Below are 24,670 nucleotides of genomic sequence, written 5' to 3'. Positions count from 1 at the left end.
TAACAAGCTTATTGGTACACTCTTTCAGCGTGTTGGTAAGAACAGCTGCTTTATGGTCCACATCACCAGTTATTGGAAGAAAATCCAAGCTTCTCGAAACAAGCTGAGACACTGCCTGCTTCGAATATCTATTCCAGCATTTTATCTTTACTTTATCGTCACGGGTTTGGTCATTCTCGATGGAAATAAAAATTGTCTCATGATCAGAAATCTTACAATCGGCCTCTGTAATAGAATGCACCATGTCAAAGTTAGAAAACACGTGATCAATTAGCGTTCGACTATGTCTGGAAATTCTAGTAAATTGGCAAACTGTTTGTCTTAAGTTGTAAAAATCTGCTAACTGCTTTAATTGATTCGAATTTTGTCCACTAAGCCAATCAATATTAAAGTCACCAGCTATAATATTTAGTTTATTTAGGTCTATGAAACTATCCCACCAGTTGTCTAAAATTTCTAAAAAGCGCTGGTCACTTGAACTAGGGGAATGATATATTATCCCGTAATTTCCCATCGTCATGCCTCTTTCAACTGAAATCCCTAGAAACCAATTATTCTCAACAGATTCGTTTGAACGAATGTTGAATTTAATTGATTCCCTGGCATAAATAGCAACACCACCAGTATGCCTGGAATGCGAAAGGCAAAAAGCAACTTTGTAACCCGGTATACTATATTGGTCAAAGGCATCAGCGTCCACTATATGAGTTTCAGCTAGTGCTACCAACATTGGACGTTTTATTTCTACAAGATGTCGCAAAGCAACATAATTTGCAGATAAACCAGCAATGTTCAGATAGACTATATCTAATTTCCTATCGCATTGCAATTTCTTTTGTTGCTATTTACTTGACAATATGTTGCTTTTTCTTTTTTCATACAGCCTCCGATAAACCGGACACTGTGAGCTAGATGCTGGATGTTTTACGTCCAAATTCATATTTAGTTCTTTATTCGATTTTATACAATTTACGCAATTGAACTCAGTTGAAGAGCAATCAGATGTCTTGTGCTTTCTACTACACTTTGAGCATGTTTCAGTATTAACACACTCCGTACTTTTGTGGCCAAATTCTCCACATTTAAAGCAACGCAAAACATTAACGGCCTCTTTAACAGGACACTTATCCCACCCGATGCTTACTTTACCAGCATTCATCAAGCTGTTATAAGTGTCTTTGTCAACTTCAATTACTATATTATATTTGTTATATTTGAAGCGTGGATTTTCGTATTGCGCAATTATTTTTACTTCATTAATGCCGATGTTCTCGTTTTGACTCTTGAGTAAGTCAACGAAAACATCGGAGGAATATTGATCACTCATTCCTACAATTTTAACCTTCGGTTTAGCAATTGTAGGAATAACAGCGTTAAACTTTTCACCCAAGTTGCTTTGAATGTCATTTTTCACGACTTCAATGTCATCCCCTATTGCACACTCAGCAATAATCGAACCATTTTTCCCGTTTCTAAAGTTACTAATTTTGTGTTTTTTTGGATCTAAATTTCTTTTCACAAAACCTCTCGTATCTTCACTAGATTGAGAAGACTCGACCGGTTTTATCACAATGACTGATCGAGCTTTGCGGTTCTCTTTTTTCTGTACCTTATTCGATTTATTTCCAGCTGATCCCGCTAAAACACTCGCGTAAGTTTTATTATTGCTCGAAAAAACCTCGTCATCATTGTCAACAATCGGTTTATCGCGACTAATCAACATTTTCTTGCTGGGATTTGAGTCCGATTCAGAGTGAACCGTTCTCTCATTTCGCGACCTTTTTCTATTCATTGAAGCAACATTTCTATCCCGATCGATATTATCAAATATAGCTTTTTTGAAATCATCTAGTTTTTTGGCCACACTGGATTCAATGCTTGCCATACTCTCACGAAGCGAGTTACTGATAGATTTCAAAATACTATCAATACCGTTAGAAATTGCGTTGTTTATTTGGTTTTCAATTCCACTTTCGTTGTGTGCAAGTGACTGAGAGACAGATGATAATGTATCCATCATCGCAGTCAACTCACCACGAAAAGCGTCATCTTTACCACCGTCATCTCGGGCTGATAAACACGATCCACATTTAAATACAATATTTTCATTGTCAGTCACAATTTTCGCTGCTATCTTGGTTAGTGGCGTACAAGCTCTGCAAAATACAGATTTGCATTTACCAACACAAGCAACAGGATCATCGCTGGCCCGAATAACATTACCACATTTTGCACACTCCATGCCGACTTCCATACACACGCACGCCGGCTGGACTCGTCCAGCAGCAACGGCAGGCACTCAAGGCAGTGAACAATAAAAAAACGCAACAATGAAATTTCAAGCAGCCGCCGGCCGTAGCGTCTACTTGCATAGGCGCTATGTGCGGCGCTGGTTTAGAAATAAATCGTTTAAAAACAAGATAAATGAAAAGCATGCAATGAAACTTTTACTTATCTGTCGATGTCACTAAATATGCCGTCGGATCACTAGCAATAGATCACCAATTGCACTTGATTTCACACAAAAAATTTACTTTTAAACTAGACACAAATGATACGCAAGCTACCATGTTCACCATATCATCAATGGTTGATAAATTGAAGAAAAAAAACGACCCGGTAGCGGGATTTTTGCAAATAAATGGAATTGGACTGGTCCTCACCTGGTCCATTTCCGAAAAGTGCCTTGTATAATTTGATTTCAGGAACTCTGGGAAGGAATTGTTGCCTGGTTGGATGTGTCTGGTTCGTTCGGCGATGGTTCTCCAGTAGCGGTGATGGGTAAGATGCACAATTTTGCCACTGGACGAATGAAACGGCCACTGGAAGTTTGAACGGTAACCACTCGTACTACACCGTCCTGTCCTGGATGAAGGTCGACGATGCGTGCAGTAATCCATTTCATAGGGGGAGTATTTTCATCCTTAAGGATGACCAGTTGGTTTGTTGTGATCTCTACAGGTGGGTTAATCCACTTCGATCGCCGTTGTAAAGATGATAAATATTCGGTATGCCATCTCTTCCATACATATTGGTAAAGTTGTTGCGTCTGTTGCCATTGACGCAAACGATTGAACGGAATAGATAACAGGTTCGCATCAGGTACAGCCTTAAGTGCAGCGCCCGTTAAGAAATGACCAGGAGTAAGCGGTTCGAAATCGGTCGGATCATCGCTCAATGGAACTATCGGTCTGGAGTTGAGGCAGCATTCGATTTGAGATAGCAATGTCTCCATTTCGTCGTATGCTAAAGTGTGATTCCCAACAACACGAACAAAGTGCTTTTGGGCAGAGTAAATAGAAGCCTCCCAAAGACCCCCAAAGTGAGAGGCCTTTGGTGGATTGAAGTGCCATCGAATTCCATTCGATGCACACTCGTGAGCAATAGTTTGTTGGCATTCTGCAGTGTGAACCAGCTGACGTAGCTCGTTTGCTGCTCCCACAAAGTTGCGACCGTTATCGCTATATAAGTCTGCGCATAATCCACGACGGGACACAAAACGCCGCAACGCTTGCATGAATTTGGAAGTGGTAAGTTCCGGAACCAGTTCTAAGTGAACAGCTTTCGTAGTGAAGCATACAAACACCGCCACATACGCCTTTCTCGGTGCAGCACGACGATGGCACGGTTTTAGCGTAATTGGACCCCAATAGTCCACTCCCGTTACTGAAAATGGTCTAGCTTCTGTAATGCGCGATGCTGGGAGCTCTGCCATAAACTGCTCCACGAGCCGCGGGCGTGCTCGAAAACAAGCGATGCATTTGTGAATAATCCGTTTAGCAAGATTCCTAGCTCCGGTAATCCAGTAGCGAAGTCGAAGAATAGTCAGCAATAGTTGAGGGGCGGCATGCAAATGCTTTTCATGGTAATGTCGCACAAGCAAGCTGGAGAAAGCGTGAGTTGACGGGAGAAGAATTTGGTGCTTACTGTCGAATGGCAAATGAGCTTGCCGAAGTCGGCCTCCAATGCGAATCAATTGATCTTGTGCCATAATGGGGTAAAACCATTTAATGCTTGATTTAACGGGAATGGGTTGAGAGTTTTGCAGTTGCTTCCATTCATTGCTATACACTTGTTGTTGAACGAGTCTGATAATTACTGTTTCGGCTTCGTTGATTTCTTCCACGCTAACAATAATAGTTTTTAGTCGTTGTGTAGATTGCGCACGGCAATTATTCGCAAATCGCAAACAATACGCTGTCACACGTAGCAAACGAGTGAAATTGGAGAATTTTTCAACATGTTCATCGATGAATGAAGGCTTAACCGCGATACTAAATGTGGTTTTGGGTGTTGTGCGATGCTCAGGAATACCGGTAGGAATGTCGTGGTGCTTGAAGGATTGGTTCGGCCAAAAGCTGTTGTCTAACTGTAGCCAGTCGGGTCCGTGCCACCAAAGTGTGTTTGTGAGAAGAAGTTCTGCTGATGTTCCCCGCGAAATGCAATCGGCTGGATTTTGCTGACCGGGTGTATGATTCCAAGTGCAATTCTGAGTAGCGAGCTGAATTTTCGATACTCGGTTTGCCACGAATGTGGTCCAAGTAGAAGGAGGTGAGTTCAGCCAACTGAGTACTATCGTCGAGTCTACCCAAAAAAATGTGTCTGCTGCTATTCGCAAGGATGTTGAAACCTTCTGGTAAAGTTCAGCTGCGATACAGGCTCCGCATAGCTCCAAGCGCGGAATACTTTGTTTCTTTAATGGGGCCACCTTTGATCTGGCTGTTAGTAGTGCGACCTTTATGTTCCCGAATCCATCGCTGCTTCTGACGTAAACGCATGCCCCGTAAGCGTCTTCAGATGCATCAGAAAACAAATGCAGTTGAATGGAAACAGTGTTGGGCAGCAAAATGCAACGGTCTATACGAAGTTCATTGAGAAAGGGTAGCTTCGAATGATGAGCAAGCCAACGGTCCTTAAGCGCGGTAGGTAAAACTTGATCCCACTGGTAAGGTTTGCCCTTTTCGTCCCTTTGCGTCCATAGAACTTGCATGAATAGCTTGGCTGTAGTGACTACAGGAGCCACTAAACCTAGTGGATCGAACAACTGGGCGATGTAGGAAAGAGCGACTCTTTTAGTAAACGGAGTAGATAATGAGGGTGGTGCTATTTTAACGTTATATCTTAATACGTCTGAGGCTGGTTCCCAGTGAAGTCCTAATGTTTTTAAGCATTGGTCACGATCTAGATCCAGTGATGTTTGAAGTGCGCGATGTGAAACGGGAATGCCATCCAGTACTTCGCTTTCGTTTGAAGCCCACTTACGAAGTTCAAAACCGCCCTTTGCTAGTAACGATTCTAATTGATGACGTAACTGGAGAGTGTCAGCCACAGTACTACCACCAGAGAAAAGGTCGTCCACGTAAAAGTCATTAATGAGAACTTTAGCCGCCATGGGGTATGATTCCTTTTCATCTGTAGCTAATTGAACAAGAGTTCTCGTTGCCAGATATGGGGCACTGGCTGTTCCGTAAGTAACGGTTTTAAGCTCGAATGTGTCGATAGGGTTGTTCGATTCACATCTCCATACTATTCGTTGAAGCGGAGTGTCTCGTTCGTCCACAAGGATTTGGCGATACATCTGCTTAATGTCTGCTATCAGCATTACACGATGCATTCTAGAACGCATGATAATGGATCTCAGGTCTTGTTGTACGATGGGTCCTATCATTAGTGCGTCATTTAGAGATGGGCCACCGGCGGTCTTACATGATGCATCAAATACAACGCGAAGCTTTGTTGTCGAACTATCCTGCCGTATGACGGCGTGGTGTGGCAAATAATAGCAATTTAGTAACGGTTCTTCGGGATTCGATAGACGACACATATGGCCGAGGGATAAGTATTCGTCTAGAAAGTTTTTGTATTGCTCGCCTAGGTCCTTGTTTTTAGACAAGCGAGATTCTAGTAAATGTAGCCGACGCAAGGCGATACGTCGATTATTGGTCACATTTTCGATAAGGTTATCCTTCAACGGAAGGCGGACAATGTACCGACCTGTGAGCGAACGGGTCACAGTACGATTAAAATGCTCCTCACAGGCAGATTCTTCGACTGATAAACAAGACGAATTTTGATCCTCTTCAAGCATCCAAAATTTTTCCATCAGATGATGCAAATCGATAGTTGTTGCTACATTGGCTGTAAGTCGTGGAGCTGGCCGACAGGTGCTCGCTCGTCCGGAAACAACCCATCCGAGCAAGGAATTCACGAGTTTGGGAAGTGAATCACCAAGAACAATTTTTCCGGGAACTTCGAACAAATCAAAAAAGATCTCGGCACCAAGCACAAGATCGACAGAGTTGCTGTCATTGAAGAGAGGATCAGCTAGTTGAATCCCCGACGGTATGTTCCATAAAGAAACATCAACACAAACTCCTGGTAAGTTGACGGTTAGTTTAGGTAAAACGAGAAATTCAACGGTTGCAGTGTAGTTTGTGATGCGGGAGCGAATAGTAGATATAAATTTACACCTTGCTTGCGTAGCTGCTTGTCCGATTCCGACAATTGGGATGGAGATCTTCGTCCTTTTTGCTTTTATTCGCTGGGAAAACGATTCTGTCATAAAACAGCACTCGCTGCCGGAGTCAAGTAGAGCTCTCGCGGTGTGATTTGTGCCATTATCGTCGACAACATGGATTACGGCTGTGGCAAGTAGTACACTGGAACGGCCTTGTCCGATAGAAGCATAATTTTTCAATTCATCGGTTGCTGATAATGACGTTTGTGGTTGAGCACTGCAGGATTGTAACGGAAAATTTTTGTTGGATGACTCTGGTGTCTTTCCACTGGAAGAGGGTCCGTGGGAGCACAATTGAGTATGATGACGACCTCTACATTTCCGACATGTAATAGTCGAGGAACAGTCTTTAGTTGAATGTCCCTTGCGCAAGCAGTTACGGCATAGATGATGGCGTCGTACTTCATTTTCCTTCTCATCGACACTCATTTTAGTGAAAGTTGGACATTGGTAAAGTGGGTGGTACTCAAAACAAACGATGCATTTTCGAGGATTAGATTGGTTTGCACCGTTACTGGCAAACTGACGTGAAGTCGCTTTCTTTTCGACTACAGGGGTTATCCCAGGTGAATTCTTTGTTTGAATATTTTGCAACACTGTTACTCTTCGCTGAAGGAAAGCAGTAAGGTCACGAAATGAAACTGATTTCTGAGAAGATGCAAACTCTTCCCAATCTCGTCGAGTAGTCGGGTCAAGGCGGGTACTTAACATACGAATGAGCAAAATATCCCAATATTCCGTTTTTTCCCCTAACTGTTGCAATATTCGCACATTGGCCTCAAATTTTTCTACTAGCGCGTGTAGCTCAGAGGCGGACTCACGTTTGATGGATTGGAATTCAAACAAGGAATCTATGTAAGTTTGTTTCAGGCGCCCCGTGTCCTGAAAATGCTCAACCAACATGTTCCACGCCACTGGGTAGTTGGTTGCACTGATCGCGATCGTTTGAATTTGCTTCAACGCGTCGCCGGACAGAGATGAACGTAGGTAGTAGAACTTTTGGATGTTGGAGAGATCGTGTGAAGAATGCACAAGCGATATGTATAGATCGTGGAAATTCAGCCAATGGTCGAGGTTTCCGTCAAAAATTGGTAGTTTAACATCTGGTAATCGCACATGCGACGCCGAAGCAGGGACGAGTGCCGCGGATAGATTGTTGGGCAAAGCGCCTGGGGTAGAGGGAGTTTTGTTGACCGAGAGTAAAAATCCTTTTACTCGGTAGTAGTGAGTTTCGACTTCGGATCGCTGTTTAAGCTGGTCTTCGACGGAAGCCTCGTCGAGTGTTTACAGTTCACTTTGAGTTTTGTTATAATCGGCCCATAGAGAAATGAGATTCTCCAATCTGACCGCAACTTCAGCAGAATGCTCCTCTTCCACGTAGTTCTCGACGAAGGATTTGATGAGGTTGAACGAGGTAAGAACGCTCCGTAGGTGCAGCTTGAGTGACTTAAGACGACGTTCGTTTGCCATGATGCTCGGGTCTGGAAAGCAAAGACCGCGTAGCTTGAACGGGAAATTGTAGGTGTTTTGGACAGATAATTACCTATTATAGGCAAAAGAAATGCCTTGAATAATTGAAATTAGCAGCAGCGATTGGCGTCTGGCCAACAAAGGTTCCACCGATGGCGTCCAAAATGGCGACCAACTCCTGGGTCTCGCTAGTTGCCGGATTAGTGGAGTTCGACACTAATCCGGCTCGAAGGACCAGTGATTAGCACAGTGAGAGCGAACGGGGTTGGTCGCGTAAGAAAATCACTCGCGCCAAGTTTGTTTCCGTGTATTTATTTCTAAACTTAACTTACAATTTCGATTAATTCGATATTTTCGATCGGGTCGATCGGGTGACACGAGCTTACGCGGTGTCCGAAGCACAGAAAAAGAGATCAAGATGACATTTGAACGGCCTTTTATAGCTTCTGATGATCGATTAAATTTTGACAATAGTAGCAATCGATCAATCCAGGGAGTAGATAGCAGCGATAAACTGGTAGTAGGTGCGTCTCACGCATAGAGAGCGCAAATTTCGTGTACACACGAACAACCGTATAACAAAGGTTCCTTTCACCACTAGGTGGATTAAATCGGGTTTTTACCTTTGTTATACTATATAACAAAGGTTTAGGAATTGGTCGAAAAACACGAAGTTGTTCAAAGGCCCGGAGGGCCGTGTCACATATACCAATCGATCAGGTTCGACGAATGAGCAATGTCTGTGTGTGTGTGTGTTTGTGTGTATGTGTGTGCGCTTCAATTTTCAATCGCCTATTTCTCGGAGATGGCTGAACCGATTCGTCTGCTATTACTTTTATTTGAAAGGTATTATTACCTAGTATATCACTGTTAAATTGTTTCGTGGTCCGACTTTAGTTTAAAAGTTATAAGCAAAAATGTGAAAATTACGTGACACGATTTTCTCCGGAACCACATAACCGATTTCATCGATCTTAGCACCAAATAAAAGCTCTTACTATTGCTAAACTTTACGCCAAGTTTTATTGAAAACAAACAAGTGGTTTAAAAGTTAGCCTAACAAAACCAGTTTTGACAAGGTTCAAATGATCGCCTGTTTCTCAGAAATGGCCAAACCGATTTAGGCGCTATTGGTTTCATTTGGCAAGTAATATTGCCGGATAGATCACTATTGAATGGTTTTTCGATTGGATGTTTAATTTGAAAGTTATGAGCAATCGAATACACCACACCAAAATTAACAATAATTTTTAATGATATTAACCAAGATAATTTACCTAATTTCAATTATTTTGAATATTAAACGAGAGGTTTTCACAGTACGAATATATATACAAAATTTCATAAGAATTCGTTTTACCGATCAAAAGATATTAACCCTCGAACACTCGCGCCAACTTTTATAACACAGTTACTCGTGCGCACAATAGCCCAAGCCCGAAAAAAAAACGTACGCACTAGAATTTTGACTAGGAAAACTTGGTTTTAAGTTTATCAAACCTTTGGAAGAGTTTCTTAAAATTGAAAGCTCTATCGTCTGGTAGAATCTGAATTTTGATTAATCCCCCTAAAGGTAAAATAAAAAATTATTTTCCTTCAGTTTGAATATAACACATTGATGTGTTCCGCAAACTTTTAGAGCATATTATTACAAGAAATTTTGCTGAAGACAGTGACCTTCTATCTCTTCAGCGAAGAGAGAAAAATCTTATTTATTGTATTGTATTGTATTGATTTGTAAAATCAGTTTTTCTATTTTAGCTCTTTTTGTAATTGTTGTATGACTTGTTCATGCATTACAAAGTTGTATAAATAATAAAAATACACAACTTTGCTGAACATAGTATACTTTTATGTTTGCTTGTTTAGGAACTGTAGAACTTTGATTATAAAAAAATACCCTGATTTTGACCCCAAATTACTCGACTACCAACAGACATACATTTTAAACATTTTACATTTGCTGGTAGTTTTGCTGCATACAGACACCATGTTTCCATATGAAGAAACGAGAGAAATTCTACTTGGGGCCAATTGCGGTACACCTCACATGCTACATGCTTCGTTTCTGTGACGTCGGTTTATGCTAATCTATCTTCCTAACAATTTAAAGTATTAATGCATTGAATAATTCTAACATTTTGCTCATAACAAGTTTATTGAAGAATATACGTTAGTGTATGCGTAATATACGATTTGTAACTTTATAACAGTATGGCATTCAAAAACCTACACATGTTGCGTAAAATACAACAGCGTGGGCAACCGAAGGCTAATAAAAATTGATGAAATTTATTCAAGAAAACTTTATTGCTGTGAATCAAATAGAATGGCAGGAGATTTTGCAGAGTTCAAACATCTATAAACTAGACCTTTACTACGCAATGTATATGTTAAAGAATAATATTTCATCTTACAACTTACTTTTACTTGCACTTACCCTCATTAGTAACCACTTACTCAGCAATTTTATGAGACAAGCAACTATCAAAATTTATAAGTGCTTCTATTTGGTACAAATTTTGTAAACTTATTCAATTTCCAAAAATTTCATGTAAACCAAACGTGTCGATTTCTATCTCAAATAGCAAGTAAAACCGTATAACAAAGGTTCCTTTCACCACTAGGTGGATTAAATCAGGTTTTGCTTATAAGTTTTAAACGAAACGTCGTATCACGAAACACTCAATAGTGATCAACCATGTAGTACCCAATTGGAGCACAGGATTACAACTATCCGGCTCAACTCCATCAATAGGTATTAGCAGTCCATAAACTGTGTACATCAACCGTGGCTTGCCACAACAGAAAATCATTAAAACTGTCGGAGTGGCCTTTTAACGCGAAGCCCTGAATAAATAGAAAAGGATTAAAGCATGATTCATAAGTTGAATCTTTAGAAGCCTTCGCTTCTTAACATTGTTTGAAGATTTTGTTAATTAAATTGAAAATCTAAATAACTAAGTTATATCCAGCTTTTTACGAGCCATAATGGCGGACGTGTTCGTAATATTTGAACAGCATTTTTGACATTTCCTCAATACATCGCACGTTTTCTTTCCGTACATTCCTTTGGTTTTACCGTGAACGCGCGGAAAGAAAACGTGCGATGTACTAGGGAAATGTCAAAAATGCTGTTCAAATATTACGAACGCGTGCGCCATTATGGCTCATAAAAAGCTGGATACTTGAAAATTTAAAATATAGTAATGCTTGTTGCTCAGTAGAAAGGTGGGGCACATCGCAAGGGGGACTATTTTAGTTTTTTTTATTAATTTTCAGACTTTTTAAACAAGTTATGTTATATCGAGGTAAAAATTGCGTTATATCGAATACTTTATATCGAAGTTACTTTAAATCGAGGTTATTTTATATCGAGGCATTACTGTATTGTGATTATAAACAAAAAAAAGTTAGCAGATATCAGAATAAAAAATATACTTCAAACGTTTATGAGCAATAATTAAGATTTTGGCATGCTGGGATTTAATGGCCGTATTGTCTTAAATGTTTAAAATTACATTTTTGATGTTTACCAATCGCAATTGAAATACTTATAATAGCGCATTGACATCAGATTTGCTAATAACATAACGGTCAGAAGAACATTATCGACACAGTTTCTTTCACCTTTGCTGTGCTGTGTGCACCCACAAAATCAGCAATCCATACTGAACACGTCGCCTCAATTCATCGCAGGTACATCGCGTGCATCGTCGAAGTACATCGCATGATGTTACCAATGTATCGTACGAAAGTGTGAACCATTTGATCAGAGTATGCGGTCCGCAAAAAAACTTTAAACTCTGCTATGAGGCAAGTTCGGCCCTCGGCAAAGCGCGCAGTGGGCGGAGGGATTTCGGATGAAACTTGGAGGAAGATCGACGAGCGGAGAGAGGCGAAAGCCGGCATTGAGCGAGCGCGGACCAGATCGGCTAAGACAGCTGCCCGTCAACGATACGCCGAACTGGAGAGGGCTGTTAAACGTGCTTGTAGGCGGGACAAGAGAGCCTGGACTAACTCCCTAGCCGAACAAGGAGAAACCGCCGCCGCCAATGGTGATATCCGTTTGTTGTACGATATTTCTCGCCGCCTTAGTGGTGCCAGGATGAATACAAAGATGCCTAAAGGACAGAGCTGGTCAGCTATTGACTGACCGTACAGAACAGCTTAAGCGATGGACTGAACATTTTGAACAACTCTTCCGAGTTTCAAATGTCAGAGACCAACAAAATCAGCAGCGTACGACGCCTACAGTTCGTCGAATAAATCGCGTGAACTCGGAGGCGCCATCGCTGGATGAAATTGTAGCAGCCATCAAGAGTATGAAATCCAATAGAGCGCCAGGGATAGATCGTATTTCAGCCGAAATGCTCAAAGCTGACCCATCTTTGTCAGCCCAGATGATGCATCAGCTTTTCAGCAATATTTGGGAAACCGCAACTTTTCCGGTGGACTGGATGCAGGGCATATTGGTCAAAGTCCCTAAGAAAGGAGACCTAACGGAATGCGGTAACTGGCGTGGCATCACGTTGCTCTGTATTACTCTCAAAGTACTCTGTAAGGTAATCCTCAACCTGATCCAGGAGAAGATCGACGCTACTCTCCGGCGGTAGCAAGCTGGATTCCGTGCTGGCCGATCATGTGTAGACCATATCACAACGCTCCGCATTATATTGGAGCAGATCAACGAATTCCAGGACTCTCTTCTGCTGGTGTTCGTTGACTTCGAAAAGGCGTTCGACCGACTCAATCACGAAAACATCTGGGGCGCACTTAGGCGTAGAGGAGTTCCAGATAAGCTAGTCCATCTCATCGAGGCTCAGTACGAGGCATTCTCGTGCAAGGTTTTGCACGACGGCGTCTTGTCCGACCCCATAAGGGTTACTGCTGGCGTGAGACAGGGCTGCATTTTATCACCGCTTCTGTTTCTCATCGTTATGGATGAGATATTAGTTGGAGCAATTGACAGTAGACCAAATCGAGGATTGCCTTGGAATCCTCTAACGATGGAGCAGCTAAATGACCTCGACCTAGCCGACGACATTGTCTTGCTCGCACAACGCCGAAACGATATGCAGAGCAAGTTAGACGACCTCTCCGAGAGCTCCCAGGCAGCAGGTCTCACAGTCAATGTAGCGAAAACTAAGTCTATGGTAGTGAACACTGACAATTCCACCAACTTTACAGTAGCGGGACAACAAGTTGAGCAGGTAGCCGTCTTTCAATATCTTGGAAGCCAAACAACGCCCGATGGTGGTACCAAGACTGATATAGCCACACGGATCAGGAAGGCCAGGGGGGGTGCCTTTGCAGGTCTGCGAAACATTTGGCGCTCAAACCAGATCACTCTACGTACGAAAACCCGAATCTTTAATTCAAACGTTAAATCCGTACTGCTGTATGCCTGCGAAACGTGGTGCGTCTCAGCGGAGACAACGCAAAAACTGCAGGTATTCATTAACCGGTGCCTGCGATATATTATTCGTGCCTGGTGGCCTGATAATTGGATATCCAATGAGGAACTCCATCGTCGGTGTCATCAACGGCCGATAGCCACAGAAATTCGTGAGCGTAGGTGGAAGTGGATCGGACACACCTTGAGGAAAGGAGCGAACGAGGTTTGCAGAGCAGCACTCGACTGGAATCCACAAGGACAGCGTAGAAGAGGCAGACCCAGAGGCTCATGGAGACGGAGCTTAGCCAACGACATCCGGGCTGTAGACGAGAACCTGTCCTGGCGACAGGTAAAAGCCATGGCGGATAACCGTCAGCAGTGGAGATCTCTAATTTCATCCCTTTGTTCTGCCGGACCGGCGGACATGGACACATAAGTAAGTAAGTAAAATGAGGCAAGTTTGAGTTGAACGTGAATCAAAGAAAAATGACTTCGATTCAACTTGGGTTTAGTACATATACCGTGACTGCTGGTAATTCCGCGCACTTAAGGCGCAGACAATGTTATGATCTATGTAAAAAATTCAAATGGTGAGTTAGAATAACCGTAACTTCACCTTCGGATAGGATTTTTAGCCCTTTTTATGAGAAAAATATGACAGTTGGTGTAAAGTTCCAATAAATAAGAAAAAAATGCTTCCGGCGGTTACGTGTCAATGCACATAATTCCACGCACTAATTTATGATTTGATTATAATTCCGCTCAGTCGCGTACATAATTCCGCGCATTATATTTTTATCGTAATAATCACAGATACAAAGTCTAAAAAAAGCCCATAGGCAAAATTAGTCTAAAATTGAAACGAGTACATTTTAGATTCGGACGTCTGGTAGAAACTGGAACCATAGACAAACAGACTTAGCAACACAGACAAGCATGTACATAACCTCTTGGAGCCTAATAAGAAGGAGTGCTAATAATAACACATCGCAACAACTAAATAAGAAATGGACTGCAATCATAAACGTTAATAGATTAAAACTGCATAAAAGCCCGGAAATGACTCAAGCTCAAATGTTTGGAAAAATTTGCTTGGATAGCCTCTTGGCAGTAGATACATTACACGATCGCTGCATTTTAAAATTAGCTTAGTGATAATAATTAGATTGATCACTAAGATTTGCTACTTTATTTTTCTGTCACACATATTTACAATTGTTGAAAAGGTATTAAACGCGTTCAGCGTAACTCGATAGTTTAGGGTTTTATTCTCGTTTGTGATCCTGAAATTATGCCATTTCACATTGGTCCAATACTAAAAAAACGTGCGCACTTGAATTTTGAGTAGGAAAAGTGTTTGTGAAACCTTTGCAAGTGTTGCTTAAAATTGAAAGCTCTATCCTTTGGTGGAATTCAACTTTTGATTAATCCCCCTAAAAGTAAAATAAAAAATTTATTTTCCGTCATTTTCCATATAACACATTGATGTGTTCTGCAAAGTTTTAGAGTATATTATTATAAGAAATTTTGCTGAAGACAGTAACTTTCTATCTCTTCAGCGAAGATAGAAAAATCCGAATATTGAAAAAATTATTCAACTCAGTTACTCTGTTTTAGCTCTTTTTTTAGTTGTTGTATGACTTTTTCATGTTCTACAAAGTTGTACAAATAATCAAAATACACAACTACGCCAAATATAGTATACCTCTATCTTTGCTTGGTTAGGAGCTGTAGAACTTTTAATATAAAAAACTCCCAATTGCGGCAGACGGTTACGAATGAAACCTTCTGGATTTTGTAGCATTTTTCATATAGTGTCTGGTGGCCGGCTGCCGTTAGTCTAGTAATTCGAGGTCAAAATTGGGGTATTTTTATATTAAAAGTTCTACAGTTTCTAAGCAAGCAAATATAGAGTTATACTATATATAGCAAAGTTGTGTATTTTTACTATTTGTACAACTTTATAGAACATGGAAAAATCATACAACAATTACAAAAAGAGCTAAAATAGAAAAATTGATTTTAACGATTCATATATTAGAAACAGGATTTTTCTATCTTCGCTGAATAGATAGAAGATTACTGTTTTCAGCAAAATTTCTTATAATAATATGCTCTAAAACTTCGCAGAACACATGAATGTATTATATTGAAACTGAAGAAAAATGAGTTTTTTATTTCACTTGTAGGGGGATTAATCAAAAGTTGAATTCCACCAAACGATAGATCTTTTAATCTCAAGAAACTCTTGCAAAGGTTCCACAAACCTAAAACCAAGATTTCCTACTCACTACTCTAGTGCGCACGTTTTGGTTCACTAATTTTGGATCATTGTGCATTTGGTGCTTTTCATTCTGTAAGGTATTGACCGGAATCTTGAACATTTTCGCAGATTTCCGTACTAAACAACCTTATTTGACTTTCTTCAACGTGTTTACAAAGTTTTCTGAAGAGTAATGCATATTCTGTTATCCGTTTTTCCCCGATATGATCCTGCTACATCCGCGCGGAATTATAAACATTTCTCACTTTCGTTAAGTTCAAGTAAACCGCTTTGATTTTTCGCTGTTAAGTTTTTCGCGTTTTAAAGTGTTAAATTTACTCAAGCCGCTTTGATTTTGCGCACATAGTAGATCTGCATCATTCGTACTAGCTGCTCGCTGTGAAATTTCGTCTGATTATTTGATTTTGGCCCACAAATGATTAAATCTATCTTCGCGATACGCTTCAGTTTGTCGACCGGCAGCCTTTGTTTTATATTCTTCGTTAAGTTACTAAGCCGAAACAGAATGGAGAAGCAAGAGTGTGGAGCATATAATCAAGGCGTCAACGATCTCGAACCGATCCGTTGCGGATTTTGTGAAGCCAGCTACCACATTAATCAACAATGCTGTGGTTTCAACAGTCGAGTGTGCAAGAATCTATTCCTGCAAGGCAAAATTATGTTTATTTGCCCTACATGCAGAGACATGCTCAATGGCCGTTCTATCTCGGCTTACATGGCAGATTTGCAACTGAACGTGCCATCACAGTCGCAACCTCTCACCGAGCTACCAGCGCAGGTTCAAAAGTTGTGTGATGTTATTGATGGCCTAAGCAAAAAAATCGACAATTTGCCTAACAAACCGATGAATGCAGATCATGAAACCCCCTCTACTTTGCAGACCACTCCTGTGTGGCCAAGTAAGAGTGTGAAGCGTCGCCGAACCGAGCGGGTACCGTTTGCTTCCCAATCTGATCGTGGTGAAAATAACATCGATCTCAGTGATCTTTCTGTGCCATCTATTGCTTCCGTCGCAGTATAGAAACGCTTTTGGTTATATTTGTCGGGATTGAATCCACAGCTAACCGACAATGACATACAAAAAATTTTTTCTCGCTGCCTAAATACTGCTGAGCCTGCGGTTGTCATTCGACTCGTGAAAAAAGGAACGGATACGTCCACTTTTTCGTACGTCTCCTACAAAATTGGTCTGGACCCGGAGCTGAAAAATGTTGCCCTGGATCCTGTTTCGTGGCCCACTGGACTGCTGTTTCGTGAATTTGTAGATTTGCCAAAAAACTAACTGCTGGATTTGGCCCGGGACGCACCGAAATAAGCAATTTGGAAGCCCCTAATCCACTCAACACAGTCGCGCCACTGCAGCCTGCGCTCATCAGCCGTCCCGGTCCTGTGTTTGAGAACGGAGAGGGGGTCTTCCAGCTTGCTAATGTAGGCAAGTATTCCTCTTTCGATTTTAATTCCGAGCAATCAGTACCTGACGAATGTTCTTTTTATGTGCAAAACGTCCGTGGCCTAAGAACAAAAATTGACGAGATTTTCCTATCGACAACTGACTGCAACTACGACGTTATATTTATAACTGAAACTGGACGCATTAGTTCACTACAACTATTTGGCACATCGTTCAACGTGTTTCGATGCGACCGAAACCCAAGCAACAGCAATAAGTCAACTTTCGGTGGTGTTCTGATTGCCGTTGCGCAGCGTTTCCCCAGTTCGATCGTACGAACAACGAATGGTAACCATCTGGAACAGGTATGTGTAAGTGCTACTGTTCGGGGTAAAAAGCTATTGCTGTGTTGTGTTTACTTGGCGCCTGAAAAATCCCGAAGTGTTGACGTCATCAATGAGCATATTTCAGCCGTCTGTGAGCTGTGTGATGCCTGTGCGGAGCATGATAACGTAATAGTTTGTGGCGATTTTAACCAGCCACGCATTGAGTGGGAACCATTCGACAACACGATGCAACCCGTCTCCACTTCCCTGCTGCCGTGTGCCAGTGCGGCACTGGTCGATGGAATGAATTTTTTGAATCTCTCCCAAGTAAACACACAGCGAAATTATCTTGGTCGTATGTTAGATCTTGTGTTTTGTTCTTCGGATTGCGCTCTTACAGTTGACGGTTGTATCACTCCGCTGGTTCCCGTCGACCCGCACCACCCTCCTCTTGTATTGTCGCTGCCAGTGAGCAACAATAGTGCCGTGGCAGATGCCTGTGGAGATGATAGAAATAAACTGAACTACAGGAAAATTGATTTCGCCGCTTTGAATGAATTTTTGACTAATATTGAATGGAGTTTTTTGATCGTTTGCGAGGATGTTAACGAAATGGCTGTACAGTTTTGTAATACCATTTCTCAGTGGTTGAGCATACATGTACCGCTTGTAAGACCACCAGCCAGTCCTGCGTGGTGTACTTCCCGCCTCCGACAGCTGGAAAATAGTTTTGACTAGACACAATTTCAAGCATGCTAGTGATCAATACCGCCGTCTGAATGCATCATTGTATAAATCATATGTGCTGCGTGTGCAATCCGATCTTCGCAGGCAGCCTAAAAAATTTTGGAACTTCGTCAACTCTAAAAGGAAATGTTCTGTAATCCCTTCCAACGTGTACTAAGATGACGTCGAATCAAGTTCAATTCCTGCCTCTTGTGAGCTGTTCGCGAAGTTTTTCGCCTCCGTTTTTGCTGATGGAACTGCCTCTGACGGTGATGCTGATATTGCGGCTGCGCATGTCCCGGCCAATTTGGTGGATTTGAATTTGTTTAACATGACTACTGATCTGGTGATAACAGCAACCAAAAAATTGAAGCGCTCCTTCTCTGCAGGGCCTGACGGTATTCCCGCCGTAGTTTTAAGTCGATGTATAGAAGTTTTGGCGAATCCGTTGTGCTCAATTTTTAATAAGTCTTTCGAACAAGGTAAATTTCCTGACATTTGGAAACAATCGTATATGTTTCCGGTATATAAATCTGGCGATCGTCATAATGTACGGAATTATCGCGGAATAACCAGTCTCTCTGCGGCATCAAAGTTGTTCGAAATTATCGTGAGTGGTGTAATACAGTCCCGCACTAAGAACTACATTTCAACGGCTCAGCATGGCTTCATGCCTGGTCGATCGGTCTGTACTAATCTGGTGGAATTCACTTCGATGTGCATTTCGCAAATGGAAAACAAGAAACAAGTTGATGTCATTTATACAGACTTAAAAGCTGCTTTCGATCGAATTGACCATGTAATACTTTTGCGGAAGCTTTCCCGATTTGGTGCTTCCCAACAAATGGTCGAATGGCTAAAATCCTATCTCAGCGGTAGAGTGCTGCGAGTCAAACTTGGATCCAGTATTTCATCGGAATTTACCAATATATCTGGAGTCCCTCAAGGCAGTAATATGGGTCCTTTGCTTTTCCTACTGTTCTTAAACGATGCTGCGTTACTGTTGGGTGTTGGCTGCAAGTTAGTGTATGCTGATGATTTAAAACTGTTTGCTACCATAAGTAATAAAGACGACTGCTGCCGCTTGCAAGTTATGCTTGATGTGTTTGTTGGCTGGTGCAAACTGAACTGGCTTATAGTCAGCGTTGCAAAATGCGAAGTGATGAGCTTTTATCGCATCAAAAACCCGATAAACTTTAATTATATTATTGATGGCACTATTGATGGCACTGCGCTGCGCAAAGTCGAACAAGTTAATGACCTCGGTGTCTTACTGGATACTAAGCTGACATTTAATTTGCACCGTGAATCAGTTATCTATAAAGCATCCCGGCAACTTGGATTTTTCTCCAAGATAGGGAGAAACTTTAAGGACGCCCACTGCCTTAAATCATTATATTGCGCCCTAGTTCGACCGCTTCTGGAGAACTGTAATCTGGTTTGGTTTCCGAAGCAGCTTACTTGGACCATACGAATTGAACGCGTACAAAGGAGATTTATTAGACTTGCTTTGCGCCATCTCAGAAAATCAGAAAATTTGCCACCCTATGGAGATAGATGTTGTCTACTTGATCTCGACACACTGGAACACAGAAGTAAAATGCAACAGGCGATATTTGTAGCTAAAATACTTAAAGGGGAAATTGACTGTCCACAACTGTTATCCATGCTCAACTTCCGGGCATCGCAACGAACGTTACGCTCAACGGGACTGCTGCAGACACAGTTCACAGATGACTGAATGTATAAGAACGTTTAAAAAAGTGGAAGAGTTGTTTGACTTTGGCGAACCATCGTGCGTGTTTGCAAGAAGATTAAAAAGATCAAGTTTACTTTAAGATTTTTATTCATGTAGACTATTTTATGTGTCAGATGAATTACCAATAAATAAATAAAAACCTGATTTAATCCACCTAGTGGTGAAAGGAACCTTTGTTATACGGTCTTACTTGCTATTCAAGAGAGAAATCGACACGTCTTCGGAACATAATTCATCTATTGGTTTACATAAAATTTGTGGAAATTGAATAAGTTCACAAAATTTGAACAAAATAAGAGCACTTATAAATTTTGATAGATCCTTTTTCCATGAAATTGCGGAGTCAATTGTTATTAATGTGAGTAAGTGCAAGTAAAAGTAAGTTGTAAGGGGAAATACTATTCTTTAACATATACACTGCGTAGTAAAGGTCTAGTTTATAGGTTTTTGAACTATGCATAATTTCCTGTAATGCCATTCTATTTGTTTCACATCAATAAAGTTTTCTTGAATAAATTTCATCAATTTGTATTAACCTTCGGTTAGTCACGCTGCGGTATTTTGTACAACACATGTAGGTTTTTGAATGCCATTTTGTTACAAAGTTACAAATCGTTGTTTAACTAACGTATATTCTTGAATAAACTTGTTATGAGCAAAATGTCATAACAGCATGTGAGGTGTACCGTAATTGGCTCCAACCGGAAAATAGAAAAACTGATTTTACAAATTTAATTCATATACAGTAGGATATCGAATTAGGCAACAAAAGCGTGTCGCCTATGTTGCCAAAATCGAGACCCTTTTTCGATATGAAAAAATTTAATTTTTTATTTTATTTTTATTTTATTTTTATTTTATGAGTATTATAAATTAATGTAAATGCTTTAGAAATTGACTAAATATCATTAATCAACGATTGTTTTTATGTTTAAAAACATTTTATGTTTAAATAGTCCGCCAATAACTATCCGTCCGGTGTAAATAAGTTATTTACAGGGGGTGTCATGCGGTAAGACGTAGTCCTACGGCAATAAAAATATTATTGTTCGAAACCACATAACTTTTTCATGAACATACTGAGGGCATCATTTTTTCGTCATGTAAAGCATGCATGCAGACACTGATTGATATTTAAGCATAATTTTGGAAGTGAAATATCTTGTGTAGCCAAAAACGAATACTTTTGTTGCCAAAATCGACGCATGCCAAAATCGAAATCCAACTGTACAATAAATAAGGCTTTTCTATCTTCGCAGAAAAGATAGAAGGTTGCTGTCTTTAGCCAAATTTCTTGTAATGATATGCTCTAAAACTTTGCAGAACTCGTCAATGTGTTATATTGAAACTGAAGAAAAATAATTTTTTTATTTCACTTTAAGGGGGCTTAATCAAAATTTAAATTCTACCAGACGATAAAGCTTTCAATTTCAAGAAACTCTTCCAACAGTTCGATAAATCTAAAACCAAGTTTTCCCAGTCAAAACTCTAATGCGCACGTTTTTTGGTTTTGGGCTATTGTGCGCGCGAGTAACCGTGTTACAAAGTTGGCGCGAGTGTTCGAGGGTTAATATCTTTTGACCGGCAAAACCAATTCATCTGAAATTTTGCAGATACATTCGCAGTGTCAAAACCTTTCGTTTGATACTAAAATAATTGAAACTTGATAAATTGTCTTAGTTAAAATTATTATAAATTAATGGTAATTTTGATGTGTGGTACACGATTGTCCATAACTTTCAAATGAAACGTCCAATCAAAAAACAAATCAATAGTGATCTATTAGGCTATATTGCCTTTCAAATGAGACTAATATCACAAAAATCGGTTTAGCCATCTCTGAGAAACAGGCGATAATTATTACCTTGTCAAAACAGGTTTTTTAAGGTTAACTTTTAAACTACTTGTTTGTTCTCAATAAAACTTCCTAACAATTTTTATATTATAGCAAGAGCTTTCATTTGGTACTAAGATCATTGAAATCGGTTGTCTAGTTGTCTAGGACCATGAAACAACTCAATAGTGATACACTAGGCAATAGTACCTTTCAAACACAAGTAAAATCGAACGAATCGGTTCAGCCATCTCCGAAAAACAGGCGATAGAAAATGAAGCGCACACAAACACATACATACATACATACACACACACACACACACACACCCACACACACACACACACACACACACACACACACACACACACACACACATACACACACATACACACACACACACACACACACACACACACACACACACACACACACACACACACACACACACACACACACACACACACACACACACACACACACACACACACACACACACACACACACACACACACACACACACACACACACACACACACACACACACACACACACACACACACACACACACACACACACACACACACACACACACACACACACACACACACACACACACACACACACACACACACACACACACACACACACACACACACACACACACACACACACACACACACACACACACAGACATTGCTCAGTTCGTCGAACCCTATCGATTGGTATATGTGACCTGTGTAGCACAAATTCATTATAAAAATACTTTTTGGAGCGAAAAAAACCTTCCGATAATTTAGACCTCCGCTTAGAACAATTGTTAAGAAAACATTCGGAAATCACGTTTTGGTCAGCGTGCAATGAAATAGCCTTTGGTTTGGTCAGACTAACGAAGCAAAAGTTGTCAGTTTCGAACAAAAACAATAAAGGAACATGGTATACTGTGATAGTATACTTATTAATGATGTTTTAGTGAAATTTACTGTTGAAAAATTGATTTTTAGGATGAGTGCGCGGAATAATGTACTGCGCGGAATTACCCGCAGGCACGGTATGCCAACATTGGTTTTCACAGTCTGGGGTAAGTTACGTGACATGAGATATGAATAAGTTAAATTGGTGTGTCCTAGCCTAATAGCGAATTCATAAATTAACCTGGGTTCGTGCTAATTCGAACCCGAAATTTATGAACGATAGGGGCAGTTTGACAGATCGACGCGTAAACCGTAATGCTAGACAGTTTTAACCTGCGCTTCAAACTGAATGCTGTCAGTTTAACCGAGATGCAATCTCGGTTAATTTATGAACACTTTGACAGCGCTTCGATTAAAACTGAGTGCTAATCGACCTGTGCCAGGCTAATTTATGAATTCGCTATAAGTCGTGTGATTACAACACTATCTCGTCGATTTAAAAAATCTATACTGTTCCACCTTTTAGTAGATTCTCTTAATTCCCTAGGCAAATATTGTGAAGTCACCTCAAGCGAAGTCCATTGCTGTACGAAACTTTGAACGCGTTTTCCCCAAAACCATGTTTCTTTAGAAAAGTACGTTTATCTCATAATCTAGTGGCCCGATTTGGCTAAAAAAAAATTCAGCATGTAAAAATGAATTATCTAAATTGTTACGTAGCCGTTTTCTGATATGTATCTCAATTTTTCAATTTTTTATGAGCTTTTAATTGGCGATTTTTGATGAAAAAACACCTATTTTTTGGAAAAAAAATCTGAGGGGTTGTGCACAAGACACGACCGCATATGTGACGTAGGACTACGTAAGTCACTTTGTAGCGATAGTAGGATGTATCCATGTATGTAATACAGGCCGGACTCGATTATCCGGGGATTCGATTATCCGGGGATTAGATTATCCGGGTTTTTAGACTTTATCCGGGTGAAAAAAAAAATATTTTTTTTCAATGATTTATTTTAAACCTTAATGTTATAGTTTTCATGCTACATGATGATTCCAACTTGACAAGTATTGATTCACCTCCCTAAAGCTACAAAATTCCTTTCTTATATCCCTTTTATCGGCGAACAAAACAAAAATAAATCCTGCGATGATGGAATCAATTTTTTTACTTAAAAATAATCATCATCATCATCATTATCATCATCATTATCATCATCATCATCATTATCATCATCATCATCATCGTAATCATCAGAAAAAAAATTGCAAAAAAGAAATTTTTTGACTTTAGGGGAGATTGATCAATAATAAAAAAAACATTTATAATATCTAAATATTGAAAAACATAACACACCAAAAATAATATTGTACCAAAAAGAATCATCAGTGGAAAAAATCGTAAGAAAGGAATTTTATGATTTTATGAAGATAGATCAATAATAAATAAAACATTTCTGATACCTAAAAGTTAAAAAACTTGATATATCAAAAAAAAAATTTGTACCAAAAATGATGATTCGATTATCCGGGTGATTCGATTATCCGGGCAGAAAATAAAAATGATCACCCGGATAATCGAGTCCGGGCTGTAATACGATTCTTCATGTATACAACCTAAGTACATATGCAACGTTTATCAAAGTAGTAACATTGTATACGTTCAATCTTCAACAGATTTTGGAGTTATTTTCATAAATTGATTGAATCTATTTTATTAAAATGAATCGAAGTCACACTAAACCAAACAGTAAATAAATTTTCATGATCTGTTTCTACGTTGAATAGTGCTTTTCCTCTAGTAATCGGTAGACGGTACGTGCGAGTTTTCAGAAAGCTGAAAAATTTGCGCAAAACTTTTCTGCAGTTTACAAAAGAAGAACACTGATAATAAAGCATTTACAAGCTGCAGACGTTTTGGAAGTGGCAAAAAATGCCGGCCGTGACCAGAAAACTTATTCCCGCCATTTGTTGGTCGTCCGCAACGGCGAAAGGTTCAACTTTTCCCTCGTTGCCTGTGTTATTATGGTATTAACTGGGCAAGAAAATATA

At 40.2% G+C, this 24,670-nt stretch overlaps 1 protein-coding gene across 1 annotated transcript; it reads right to left on the bottom strand.

Moving 5' to 3' along the window:
• Positions 1-2,701: 2,701 nt before the first annotated feature.
• On the bottom strand, positions 2,702-6,946 carry LOC128740039 (uncharacterized). The gene has a single exon (XM_053835548.1). The coding sequence runs from the start codon at positions 6,944-6,946 to the stop codon at positions 2,702-2,704; it is 4,245 nt and encodes a 1,414-aa protein (XP_053691523.1).
• Positions 6,947-24,670: the final 17,724 nt, after the last annotated feature.

This window comes from Sabethes cyaneus, chromosome 3 (genome assembly GCF_943734655.1).
Source record: "Sabethes cyaneus chromosome 3, idSabCyanKW18_F2, whole genome shotgun sequence".
NCBI classification, from domain to species: Eukaryota; Metazoa; Arthropoda; class Insecta; order Diptera; family Culicidae; genus Sabethes; species Sabethes cyaneus.
Note: the sequence above shows the minus strand (reverse complement) of the source record. Positions and strands in the feature narration are given on the sequence as shown.